Source organism: Morone saxatilis, unplaced genomic scaffold (genome assembly GCF_004916995.1).
Source record: "Morone saxatilis isolate NCDOM2014 unplaced genomic scaffold, NCSU_SB_2.0 Contig14, whole genome shotgun sequence".
NCBI lineage: Eukaryota > Metazoa > Chordata > Actinopteri > Moronidae > Morone > Morone saxatilis.
The window spans coordinates 4,411,646-4,423,690 of NW_023339696.1; the positions used below are offsets into that span (position 1 = coordinate 4,411,646).

Genomic DNA, 12,045 nt, shown 5'->3' on the forward strand with positions numbered 1-12,045 from the left:
TGACCACTGGCAGTATGTAATGATGAAACTGCACTGAGGGATGTGTTTGCTTCAGGTTTGTCTGTGTTTTCCTGTCTCTCTTCGCAGTGCTGCCTTTACAGTTTAGTTCCGACAGCGTTGCACAGCACAGTCTGTATGTGAAAGAGCACAGAGTCCGAGCGGAGAAGAGCTCACACAGACCTCTGGACCGGACTTTGTTTGTGCTCAACATCCCCCCATACTGTTCACAGGTACCGTTTATGTTGCTGTTACCTAATGAATGACTACCTCATCATCAGGTGATATATTAGTAGTCATTCCCGCACTGCTGTGTGTGTTTCAGGATGTTGTCAAAGACTTGTTCTCGCAGTTTGGCTGTGTTGAGTCCGTGGAGCTGAGAGACCACCCGGGCACCTTTTTGGAGTCTGGACCCAGGCTGTCCAAGGTCTTTAAACCAGTTACAAAACAGGTGAGTTGTGTCTGCTGTAACACTAGGAGCACACATTTATTCTCTGTACTTATTGTGTGCATATATCCGATCATTTTCTCCCCTCTTGTGTCTCTGTCTGCCCCTTCCAGGGTTTCAAAGTGAGCTACATTGTGTTTCAAAACTCCTCCAGTATAACAGCAGCTAAGTCTCACCCACATGATGTGCCTCTGGTGGTCTGCACAGAGCAGCGTCCAGTGAGGACAGGAGTACAGAGTGAGTGACGCTACAGCGATGCAGCCATTTTTATTAATGCAATGTTTAGACTTGTTAATGTGCGTCTAGTATTACAACTTCAGTGTGAGACAGGCTCTTTACAAACGTGTCTTACAAAATATTCATGGTACATGTTGCACTTTCTCATGCCAGAATGGATTGAGCAGTACAGACAGTCCTTCATTCATCCGGACAAACTGCAGCAAATAGTCGACTCCTTTATGACAGACTACGACAAGCGGAAAGAAGAGGTGAGGATTCTGCAGCTCTTCCTCCAGCGTCGCCTGCCCGCCCGGTCCGTGTGATTTCAACATGGGGTTTGTTTTCTTTGTCACAGGACGCAGAGAGGCAGAGGAAGGAGACTGAGCAGCAACAAGAGGATGAAGAGGGCTGGGTGAAAGTCACAAGAGGACCAAAAGGCACCAAGGCCCGCCCGCACAGCGAGGCAGCCAACAAGAGGACTCTACAGAAAGAGTTTGGGAAGAAGAAGAGGAAGGAGCTCATGAACTTCTACACCTGGCAGCACAGAAACACACAGAAAGAACGTAAGTTGCCCATTCGGTTGATCCTTTTCTTCATCTGCAGGCTAGAATTTGCTTTTAATGTTTGGTGAAGAAGATAGAGAAGACATTGAACGATGTTATGGTTAACTATATTTTATGTTTCTCTTTTTCAGATATTGCTGAACTAAGGAAAAAGTTCGAGGAGGATAAACAGAGAATAGCTCTGCTGAGGGCGCAGAGAAAGTTCAGACCTTACTGAGTCCCTACCAAAATTTTCTTTTTATTTCACTGCTTTTGTGTGTTTTAGCTACATTATAAACCTTAACATTTATTTTCTGTGTTAATAAACTCTTCAGATTGACAGTTTTCATGATTATTGAATCACCAGCACCTCACAAGAGATTAATGACATTTGGGAAATGAGTGATGTTGACAGAAGAAAGCATTTGATTAAGACCAAGTACAGCATCAAGTATAAACCTTACATATAATGAAATGGAATATATTCTAACTATATTTTATATTAGTGTATTTTACCTGAATATAAGAATGAATGTTTTCATTAGCCTAGAATGAGCCTTTTAAATCTACAGACGCTGAAGATCGCCATGTTGAACTGCCATATTTCTACAGTAGCCGAGAACAGACGAACCAAACACTGGCTCTAGATAAGGGCTCTCATGCTTTTTGCACGTTAAACAGTAGTTTCTCCATTGAAAGAAGGGGAGGGTAATGCGAGGGTGTTGCAATCTGCAACTAAACTGCTAAATGCCACTAAATCCTACACAGTGGTCCTGTGATCACAGCAGCTGTCCTAGCACCTGTTCTGGATGTAAAATACAAAGTACAAAAACCCGTTTGAATGTGCAATGTGTTTTATTGAGATTGTTCACGGTCAAGCTGTGCACCACGAGCTTGCTGTGCTTTTGACTTCTGCCACTTCCTGATATTTGACCATGTAGTGAACAGCAGGATCAATAGCAGGGCTGCACCAACACCCGAGAGCATATACACGGTCACCTGAAACACTGAGCAACAGAGAAATCATTTAATTCAAGTTTTGCTGTTGTTCTGTCACATGGTAACTTAGTTTTGTGCTAAGCAGGACCTACTTGTGTTCTGTTTCACACACAGATTGTCCTCTAGTTCAGTGTTGTTGTGTCCCAGCAGCAGTGGCCCTAAAGAGACCAGCTGGACCTGGTCGGACTCTGACGTTGCCTGTCTTCTCTGTCTGTCACCCTCAGATGCTGTGGAAAGAGAGTCAGAAGTTTAACACCACATACTCAGCACAGGCAGTCAGTGTACGAGATGAAACAGACTAATATACTCACAAATGATGGCGCAACGCTGTGCACAGTCAACAGTGTTGGTGCAGATCTCCACCCAACAGTAGAAGTACATCTAAGTGAGAGATTACACATAGCCATGTCTGCAGAGATACACACTTAATGTTACTGACATCTCTGGATGTGATCACCTTACTTCCTCTACACTTGGATGGCCTGTATGAGGGTCCAAGAAAGCAAAGGTCTTGACATCAAACCTCCTGACTTGGGAGTGGGAGGTGGTCTTCCCTTGGTTGTCCACAGGGAGAGAGCTTCTCATGTTATCCAGAGGGTTGGGACATCTATCCAGGAAGGAGAAGGAAAAAAAGTCAGCTGTTCAGTATCAATTCAATGATCTCATCTCAGGTTGCCACTGTGACTGGCTCTACCTTACCCGTCATAGAGAAGCGTCCACACAGAGTGTCTAGACGCAGGGTATGCAAAGCAATCCCGTACACGCAGGGAAAGCGTAGGGTCTGGGGACGGCTGGGCGATGGAGATCTCAACATACGCAGCTTTACGCAAGGGCAAGGTCAGAGGAAGCTGGTCCTCAGAAAAGAAGGATGTGAAGGATGCATCTAGAGGAGCAAATAATCACAGATACAGTAACTCAGATCTTCACTTGATGTAAAACCAACACTTCTCTCCATTTTATCACCTTTGGCTATCCTCATCTGCACTCTGAAGGTTCCTTGTGCAACCACAGGCGGCGGGTTGGTCACTGCATACAAGGACCGCAAATCTGCTGCGCGCTTTAAATCTGACACCTCATATTCACACTGGACCTGGAGACTTAAAAAAAACAAAAAAAGGCCATACTTCTTAGTATATTTGTTACCACCAGTACACTTTAATTGTGAGATAATTCATTTTCTAACCCCTGTCCACTCTGTCAGAGCCATCAGCTTTACAGTAGTGTACAGAGGATGTAAAAACTAACCCAAATGGTGAGTTATTGGTGATACTTTTACTATGCAGCTCCTCCACTTCCACCTCATAGATCATAACATCTCCATCTACCTAAAAACCAAGAAGTCAGAATCAATTATTTACTGATATTCAACCCATATGCAAAAACATTTCAGTGAGACAATCTGAGCTCCGTACAGTATTTGAATTTAGATATTCTTTTCTAAAAATGCTTTGTACCACTATGTATGAGCTTGGTAAAAAAGTTTCAAAGGTCCAGCTGCAGCAAAAATTTGTGTTTTTGTTCAGTCATTCTGCTTTTATAGTAACCACTCATGTGACTGAATTTCATACCAGAATTAAGTTTGTCAAAGATTAAAGGAATCAAACTCTTGATACCTTCATCTTTGCACCACACTCCATGACTGCAATCTTGAAAACAGCCGTGTCTGGGGTGGTGACCACAGGGAAACACTGTGGCTGATCCTTAACTATGAGGTTGCTGGGATCGATGGGCGAGTCTGTGTCTGTAGCCTTTACTGAGAACACAAAGTGTCCATCCAGAGAGCAGGCTGGAAGGGAAGGAGTGTCAGCACACAGGACTTTCTTACTCAAACCAGCAAGATTAGCGTAAGTTCTTATTTGGACGAAAGGTCAGTTCACTTCCATGTATACAGTGCTTTCGTAGGTAAGACAAAAATCTTACCATTCAGTCTGTAGTAGCAGGTTGAATCATGAGCATCATAGCAGCATCCCAGTTTGTAGCAGGCCTCTTTGGAAATTCTTTGGGGGCCACAGTCCACTCGTAGAGCTCTTTCTATGTCACAGTTTCCAGGTAACGCTGGAGAAGAGCCATGTTTTTAGTGCCACGGTAAATTGTGTTGTGCTAAAAACCCTCTCTGTATTGTAAATGACAACCCCATGGCATCACTTTTGTGTAAAGAGAACTCTTAACAAAGGGCCTGTTTAAGTTATAATTGATGAAACGGATGAAAAATGAGCACTGACTTCAGATATGGAGCACATAATTGTGTCATGTGCTTGTTTAAGCTCAACAGCCGTCTCCACTCACGTTTTGGGATAAGTCGAGTCCTCTCGCTGGCTCTCTTTATCAGAGGACAGCTGATATTTACCCGGAACCATCGGCCCTCTCCCGTCAGCTGTACCTGCAGAGATATGACTACTCTGCTTCCCTGAGGATCAAAGGTCGTCACAGTGTGGATGTTAAGGAGTCGTGCACACTAGTTTGCATTTACATTCACACACAAATCCACAGTGCATGTCTATATCCCCTTCTGTAGTAGTTCTCAATGTACAGTAAATAAGAGACACAATTGCATATTCAGGCAGACATATATTTATATTCCCCATGATGGTTTTTACTATTTAAACTGTACAAATAATGGTAATAATACATGTTATGTCAATGCATATACGTTTTAACTATTAGGATTTAATTACTTAAATCGGTTCCTATTACCATCTAATCCATACATTAGTTAGATTCATTGGTGATCGCTATCAAGAGACGCTGCCTGCTTGTTTTATATCCTAGCTATTGGTCGAAGAATAAAGAAAGGCTGGAATTTTCTGTAAACAGGACATATCATTTTATGTTGTTATCCATAATTTTGGTAGTTGCTAATTTCTCTGCAATTGTGTGCTTTGGTGGCTGGGAGAAAAATATGATTCCATGAATATATTAAAGTCCAAATTGGAGTACACCATCTTCCATTCTTAGTTAATGGAAAACTGAATTGCACCAATCAATAGTGTTTAATCATTTAGAAACATTGTGGAAAAGGGGTTCCAATTTTTCTCTGAATCAAGGGCAGGCTGCAAAAAAAATATTAGTACCACTGGGAGGGCCTTGCTTTTGAAAATGTCCAGCCCAATAACTCTGGTATCTTTATTTATTTATTTATTTACATGTATGCAGTCTTACTTTACCTTAATCTGTGAATAGCAGCTGTCATATCTGCTGAAGACAGACAGGCTCTGGTTTTTCTCTCTGCCCAGTCTCACTCCACAGGACCCCTCAGATTGGGGCACTGGGATTGTGGCCCCTGCCATGTCTAAGAAGACGACAAAGCACACACGATGCTGATGGATTCAATGCGACTGTTCAGAGCCCATTTTGGAACTATTGAGCACTCTGTAGGCTACTGACACGATTTCCAGACATGTTTCGCCATCCGTCTCCGGGGTGTAGTGCTGCACGTATGTGACCTTACCTTGAACATGTATGTTACTTTTGACTAGCGGGTCAAACACAGCTCTTATCCTCCGGGCAGAGCAGGTGACTCTGGGCAGGGCGAGCTGCTCGGGTGTCCTCTTCATCAGGACGGTTGAGAAACAGTGCGGAGCCATGAGGGCCAACATGAAAGAAAGTAAACATTTTACACACTGATTTTTCATCTCCTTATACTTTAGGCGATGTGGTTTTGGGTAAATACGGTTTTGAACCCAGAGTTCCCAGGTCCGTCTTTGACGCTGGGAAGTTGTCACGTGACTACTGTTAATTAGTGTTAATTAGTTTGGGCCTTGCTGCCTCGTCTACCGGAGGACAAGCTTTTCATTTAGGGTGGGTGAGCAAAAGTACAATATACATGTTTATTGTTGGAATACCTACGTCTGGGGAACTTACTAAGGTAAGTGACTATTGTTCTGCTCATTTAAGAGTTAAATGATACATGAAAATAAAATAAATTGTTTAAAAAAGAGGTAATACAGTTAACTTGTAGCGTCCACTGGGGATTTATATAATATTGTAATCCCGTCAACCTGTGCGCCCTGAGAGCTGCCGGCCTGGTTGAAGCTGATTTGAAAATTAGGCCAGAATAAGCTGGTAATTAATAAAAAGGTCATCGTTTAAATATTATGTATCATGCTGAGCGTATGCATGGCCCAACGTATCCTCAGGGAGCACATGAAATCATTGCGTAACTCAAAGGCCTTGCCAACCTCACTCCCTTCCCTCTCCCTATGGCCATGCTTGTACCCATCCAATTATTACATAAGCAATCTTAAAGTCCCCCTCCAGTCAGAAATCAGTTGTTCTTCTTGTTGCTACAGTGTGATGTTTGAATAATGTCTGTGCAGAGTTTGCATTCTGGCGGAGTTGACCAACTAGACAGCACTGTCTCTCTTCACATTCATGCCGCTGACAGTGGAAAGTCTCTTCTCTGAGCTCACTCGCGACATCTGCAATTTTACCGGGCGGGCCGGCCTGAACCAGCAATGATTTGTTACACTCACCAAAGGTATGGAAGGACGGAGCAGGAGACACCCCACTTGTGTCCAGCAGGAAAACTTCTAGAAAATCAACAACATTTGCACTATTCGCGGAAGTCCTTAGTTAAATTTAGTCAATACATTTTCAATCACATTTTGCAATAGGATATCCAGTTAACCCCCTCCAAAAAAACAAACCAAAAACAAAAGAAAATAAGTAATCAACCGTTCCTTTCTGAAATCCAACAATCTAATCACATCCTTGGATTCATTTTTGGAGTCGTGGAGGGAACTAGCTTGGAAGACGAAAATATTTAAATTCAGCGGCTGGAAATATTCCCATTTCTTTGATTTTCAGAGAAAGTAAGTCTGGATTTTGGGGAGAAAGGACACAATTACCAATTATGGGTTTGAGCAGCAGAAAAGTGATAACTAAGCGTGAGGTAATGTGAACTAACATCTACTGCTTGGGCGAGGGAGAGTGATTACTTTTGACAAAGAGAAAACAAATGGAGGTATTAAATTACATTAGTGAGTAACCAGCCCAACACTTAATAGTGGATCTTTAATCCTGTGTCCACTGTTTCAAAGGAAGCTCCATTCATGCTGCTTTGATACATCTGTGATCACTGTTAAAAGCCCACCATTCCTCAAGTAACTGGGTTTTTGAACCAACGTTACAAAGAGCTGCTCATCAGCTGTCTCACGGTAAATCACGAGTGGTCGTGACGCTGCCGTGACGTAACGCCAGTGACGTTTCTGGGGCACCCCGACGTTGTGACGGACTTTAGCACACAGGCAACAGGAGAGCCGAAGACGTCTCGCAAACATGGCTTTGAATCGGAATCATTCGCAGAACGGCGGCGTTTTGATAAACAACGGAGAGAGGTATGTTGAGATACTGCGTCCGTGTGTCTGTGTTAACGAGCTGGCTGTCCTCTCCCCTCTCCGCTTGTTTACCTTCTTCTTCTTCCCAGTGCGTAGTCAACACAATGCTAGCAGACCGCTAGCTGGCCTACTGCACATTAGCATAGCCAGCACACAGCTCTGTTCCGTTGTTGACGTTTGCGTTAGCTGTGCAGGTCATCTCGGGCCAAAACAAATGTTGAGTTCACTGTTTTAAACTGGGGTAATATAACATGATTAATGGCCGGCTGTGGAGTCTTCCCGGATCTTGACTTTTGATTTAAGCAACGTAACGTTAGTCAACTATGAAAACAGGAAGTGTCTGTTGTTTTCTTTCGGTGTTGACACCTTGTTCTCACCGTGGTTTCAACTAAAACTTCACCATGTTGTGTAAAGTGGCTCAGCTACACGTTGCGAAACACACTAGTTTGGTACAATTCTCACATGCATATTTAACAACAACAGCATCAATAACACCAACAATAATAACATATATGCTCACATGTCTCTATGTCTACTCTTTTACACTATTTAAATGTTATGCAGTATATTTTCTACCTTTTTATATTACACTGAACACTGTTTGAACTGTCTCTGTTTACCTGCCTCATCCTACTTTCCACTCTTGTTTTGTATCTTGTTTCTATTGCTGCTGCTGGTCACCGAGTCACCGAACAAAATGTCGCTGTATGCCTACAATGATAAAGTGTCTCATGTCTTAATAGTCTGTACCATAATTCTGTCAACATGTCTTTTATAGTGGCTGTAACAGGGTACTGTTTCCTCCTTCCCCAGTGTTTTAAGGGAATGTAAGAATGTGGAGCTGACATTCAGCGACGTCGCCTGCAAGACAGACCTGCTGAGGGGGACCAAGAAGGGCACCGTTTACCTCACCCCATACAGGGTACAGCCACACTTACATGAAATAGGACATACTATCGCTGCTGCTGAGCTCCTGGGTGGAAAGTCGGCAGTTTTCATATTCTCATACATCCTATTGTAACTCTCCCTGTGCACCCTCTTGTTTCTTTCCTCATCCACTGGTTTAGTTGCTGTTTGTGTCCAGTAATACCAAGGACTGCCTGGGTTCAGCCATGTTCCCCTATTATCTGATGAAGGGCTGCAGCATTGAGCAGCCTGTCTTTGCAGCCAACTACATTAAAGGGACAGTGTCAGCTGAGGCTGGTGGTAGGTGGTCTTCTGTTTTTACCTTTAACTACCAATGATTTGATTTGTTTGAATGTGTGTCAATCGTGGTAATTTGTTTCATTTTGGTGCTTTACCTTAGTCAAAATAAAAGCACCTCTCGCCTCTGTTTCACTTTCACAATAAAACACAAGTGTCGATTTTTGTATTTGCTCTAAATGTAGTCTGCTCCCCCTCATCAGGTGGCTGGGAGGGCCAGGCCCATTTCAAGATGTCCTTCCCCAGTGGAGGAGCCATAGAGGTGGGGCAACATCTCTTCAAACTGGCCACAAATGGTTTGTATACTAGTTTTCTTAATCACTGTGTATCACTTTCTACAATGCTAAATGTTGATTGAATATTCATTCATCCAAGGGTGATAAAAGTATTTAAACCCTCAACGAAGTAACAATGCCACAATATAAAAATACTACATTAACAAAATAAAATAAATAAATTATTAATAGTAAATAAGTAATAAATGTACTGCATCAGAAAGTGCCTTTCATACATTTAACATAGGAAGTTGTGAAAAAGCTGTGAGTGAACACACACATACACACGTAACTTTTGGAAATTCTAGTTTTGTTGTGAAAGACCATTTCCTCTTGCTGTGTTTCAGCTTCTCGTGCTGCTCCTGCCCAAAACGGTGCGGCCTCTAACGGCTATCCTTCACCTGGACCGATGAATGGCTACGGCCCACCTCCTCCCGCCTATCCTTACCCAACCCCTCCCCAGCAGAATGGATTCTACCAGGGCCCTCTCCCTGCTGCTGGCAACATGGGCTACCCCTGTCCAACAGCCGCTGCAGGTACAGTCCTGAGGGCACCCATGCCAAATGAAGCGTAGTGCTTTTAAGATGGTCAAGCATTACATTTAATTAGCTGAAATAAACCTAACACAAGGTGAATTTATAAGCTTTTTTCTGTAGATTTCTTTCACTTTCTTGTAATGTAATGTAGAAAAAGCCAGTATATACTCTAAGACGTGTACAAACTTTAATCCTTTTCAGCCTTTAGCTTATGTTTGCCTGCATGTGCAGTGCACACACATTTATATCTTTGTCAAATGTCCTCATTGTGCATAATTAATTACCCTTGAGGCACAGATAATGCTGCAGTTTCTCTCTCCGTCAGCATTTAGTTTTGTTTTTTTGTCTTTTCTGTGTAACTAATTACCGACACAGACTGTAACCTCCTTTGACATTGAAACTCCATCTCTCTCTCTCTCTTCTTTTTCTTCGGTCTTCTGTGTTCCAGGAATGTACCCAGCTGGCTTTGACTACATGGCCCCACCTCCTCCCTACCCTGGGCCACCCCAAAATTGGGCTGCACCCCCCCAGAACTGGACAGCAGCAGCAGCACCACCACCACCTCCAGGTCTGTTTCTCTCTCGCTCTCTCTCTTTGTTTTTCCTCTCTCTATATGTCTGTGTCACTGCACCCGTCAGATCTCATCTGTCTGCCTCAAAGTGAATCACTTCGAATCACGCCACCAAAAAAGGGGTGCTGATGTCTCATCCGCTACACATCAAAATTACAAAGGATAAACCATCTCCCCTCTCCCTCTCCAACCCCGTTATCTTTTCTAGCACCTTGTGGATTTCAATGCAAACTGTCTCACCCGGCACATGGGGTGAGCTGTGTACACTGTGCTGAAATGTCAGTTTGGCATATCTCTATTTTAGGAAGAGCTTGACTAGGACGTTTGCCTCTGAGCATCCTGAGGGTGTGCCATTAGATTCTGTCTCCAGGAGTCCTGGAGCTCTCAGTTGTTGTGCTTCACATGACTAATACACACTAATACTGTGCTCCTCGCATCAGTTCTCCTTACAATGTTAGGAGCCGTAGCATATGTTCCTAAATATGTTCAGCAGTCATTACTGTCTGTCTTTATCACCCCATCTTTGTCATGTCTCATTTTATGCACAGGTAACTCCAAGGCGGCTGAAGCAGCAGGCAGTGCATATTACAATCCCAGCAATCCACACAATGTCTACATGCCCATGGTAAACTGCTTTTCTTGTCTTCTCCTCAGTTAAAGTTGTGTGGAAGTGATATGTGAGTTCTCTTTTAATAGCACTTTTACAATTATAATTATTTTTTTCTTTTTTCTTCCCAAGCAGGAGCGGCCTCCACCATATGCACCTTATCCAAACTCTCCCGACAAGAAACACAACTAAGACTCAGGCATCATCACTTCAATGACACTCCTCTCTCTTCCTCTGTATCTTAAATGTATTCTAAAGCGAGAACAAATGTTGATGGATACCCAGTTGATCGTAGAATAATGAAAAAGTGCAAGTAATAGAGGGCTCAATGATGTCGGTGACAATTCACCAATGAATTCATATTTTGGATACTGGAGTAGCTTATAAAGCAATTGCATCTTTTAAATACTGTTTTCCCCTTTTTATTTAAGTAAAATGATTGACAACTTGTAACTCTAGCTTTTCGGGGGCTCATCACTATTAACATTCTCAGTGATGAGATTTATTTTGCTCTGTCTAATCTCTAGCGTGCAGGCAGGTCAGGGGCACCTAAACTGTCCTTGTTCAGAGCTGAAAGGAGGAGGCAGTATGATGGAATGTATTTTTTAGGACAGATTTATTACCAAAACATTTTGTAGCAATTTCTTGATTGCAGTTCCTACAGTTATTAACAATAGCAACACTTATTATAAAAGTATTTTTGCAGTATCATTAAAGGTACAGTGTGTATTTCCTATATAGTAGTTTTGAGTTGAGTAGTTGTCCATATACAAAACCAGAACTGGGTTGAATAGTCATAAGTAATACAACATTGACTGATTCTCATACTATGAGTAGAAGAGTTGAAGTTTCCTTCATATATGACCAATGTGATCTTGTACTACATCAGTTAACAATACAGTCTAAGTAATTCCATCTCCATCATAATTTAATATAAATAATGGAGGTTTTTGTTAGGAATAGGAGCAGTGAATTGTTTGGGGGGAAAAAGGGGAGGGGGATCAGGTAGATTTCTTACGTAACAAGTCTATGTATGTGCAATATTTTTAAACATCACATAACAAGGTTATAGGTGACAGGCTGGGGTTACCTGAATGACCCCGGGTCCTACTCCTAGCTTCTATTGTATTCATGTATGCAAAGCCAAACTGAAACCAGAACTCCACTCTTTGTGTAATTACACTAGTGTGGGGTTACAGAGCCGCAGCGTTACATTAAGGGCCCATCAGTGTTTTGCCTGCTGTTGAAACTTCTGATTAAAGTGAGGTGAGGCACCAACAGGCCATGTAATTGCTTGCACCCCCCCCCCCCC

General features: G+C 42.7%; 3 protein-coding genes across 4 annotated transcripts in view; 2 read left to right on the forward strand and 1 right to left on the reverse strand.

Moving 5' to 3' along the window:
• Positions 1–1,548, forward strand: part of rrp7a (ribosomal RNA processing 7 homolog A) — a 1,800-nt gene extending 252 nt beyond the window's left edge. Inside the window, exons 2-7 of the mRNA XM_035654545.1 lie at positions 88–230; positions 323–448; positions 559–682; positions 836–933; positions 1,020–1,227; positions 1,359–1,548. Of these exons, the coding sequence (XP_035510438.1) occupies positions 88–230; positions 323–448; positions 559–682; positions 836–933; positions 1,020–1,227; positions 1,359–1,444 (785 nt within the window). The 3' untranslated portion in view covers positions 1,445–1,548. The remainder of the gene's footprint in view (positions 1–87; positions 231–322; positions 449–558; positions 683–835; positions 934–1,019; positions 1,228–1,358) is intronic.
• Positions 1,549–2,042: 494 nt separating this feature from the next.
• On the reverse strand, positions 2,043–5,907 carry LOC118322763 (zona pellucida sperm-binding protein 4-like). The gene is made up of 12 exons (XM_035654544.1): positions 5,654–5,907; positions 5,370–5,494; positions 4,492–4,612; positions 4,126–4,260; positions 3,819–3,991; positions 3,451–3,530; positions 3,169–3,302; positions 2,905–3,088; positions 2,668–2,812; positions 2,517–2,586; positions 2,298–2,432; positions 2,043–2,213 (listed from the first exon to the last, which is right to left on the reverse strand). Exons 1-12 carry the CDS (start codon positions 5,835–5,837, stop codon positions 2,062–2,064), a joined length of 1,638 nt encoding a protein of 545 aa, XP_035510437.1. The 5' UTR covers positions 5,838–5,907; the 3' UTR covers positions 2,043–2,061.
• A 1,477-nt stretch (positions 5,908–7,384) lies between these two features.
• Positions 7,385–11,191, forward strand: wbp2nl (WBP2 N-terminal like). 2 transcript variants are annotated; one of them, XM_035654546.1, is made up of 8 exons: positions 7,385–7,541; positions 8,355–8,463; positions 8,609–8,747; positions 8,948–9,040; positions 9,367–9,555; positions 10,004–10,123; positions 10,675–10,751; positions 10,866–11,191. In XM_035654546.1, exons 1-8 carry the CDS (start codon positions 7,483–7,485, stop codon positions 10,923–10,925), a joined length of 846 nt encoding a protein of 281 aa, XP_035510439.1. In that variant the 5' UTR covers positions 7,385–7,482; the 3' UTR covers positions 10,926–11,191. The 2 variants fall into 2 exon arrangements, with proteins under 2 accessions (XP_035510439.1, XP_035510440.1); XM_035654547.1 differs by having other exon boundaries at positions 10,869–11,191.
• Positions 11,192–12,045: the final 854 nt, after the last annotated feature.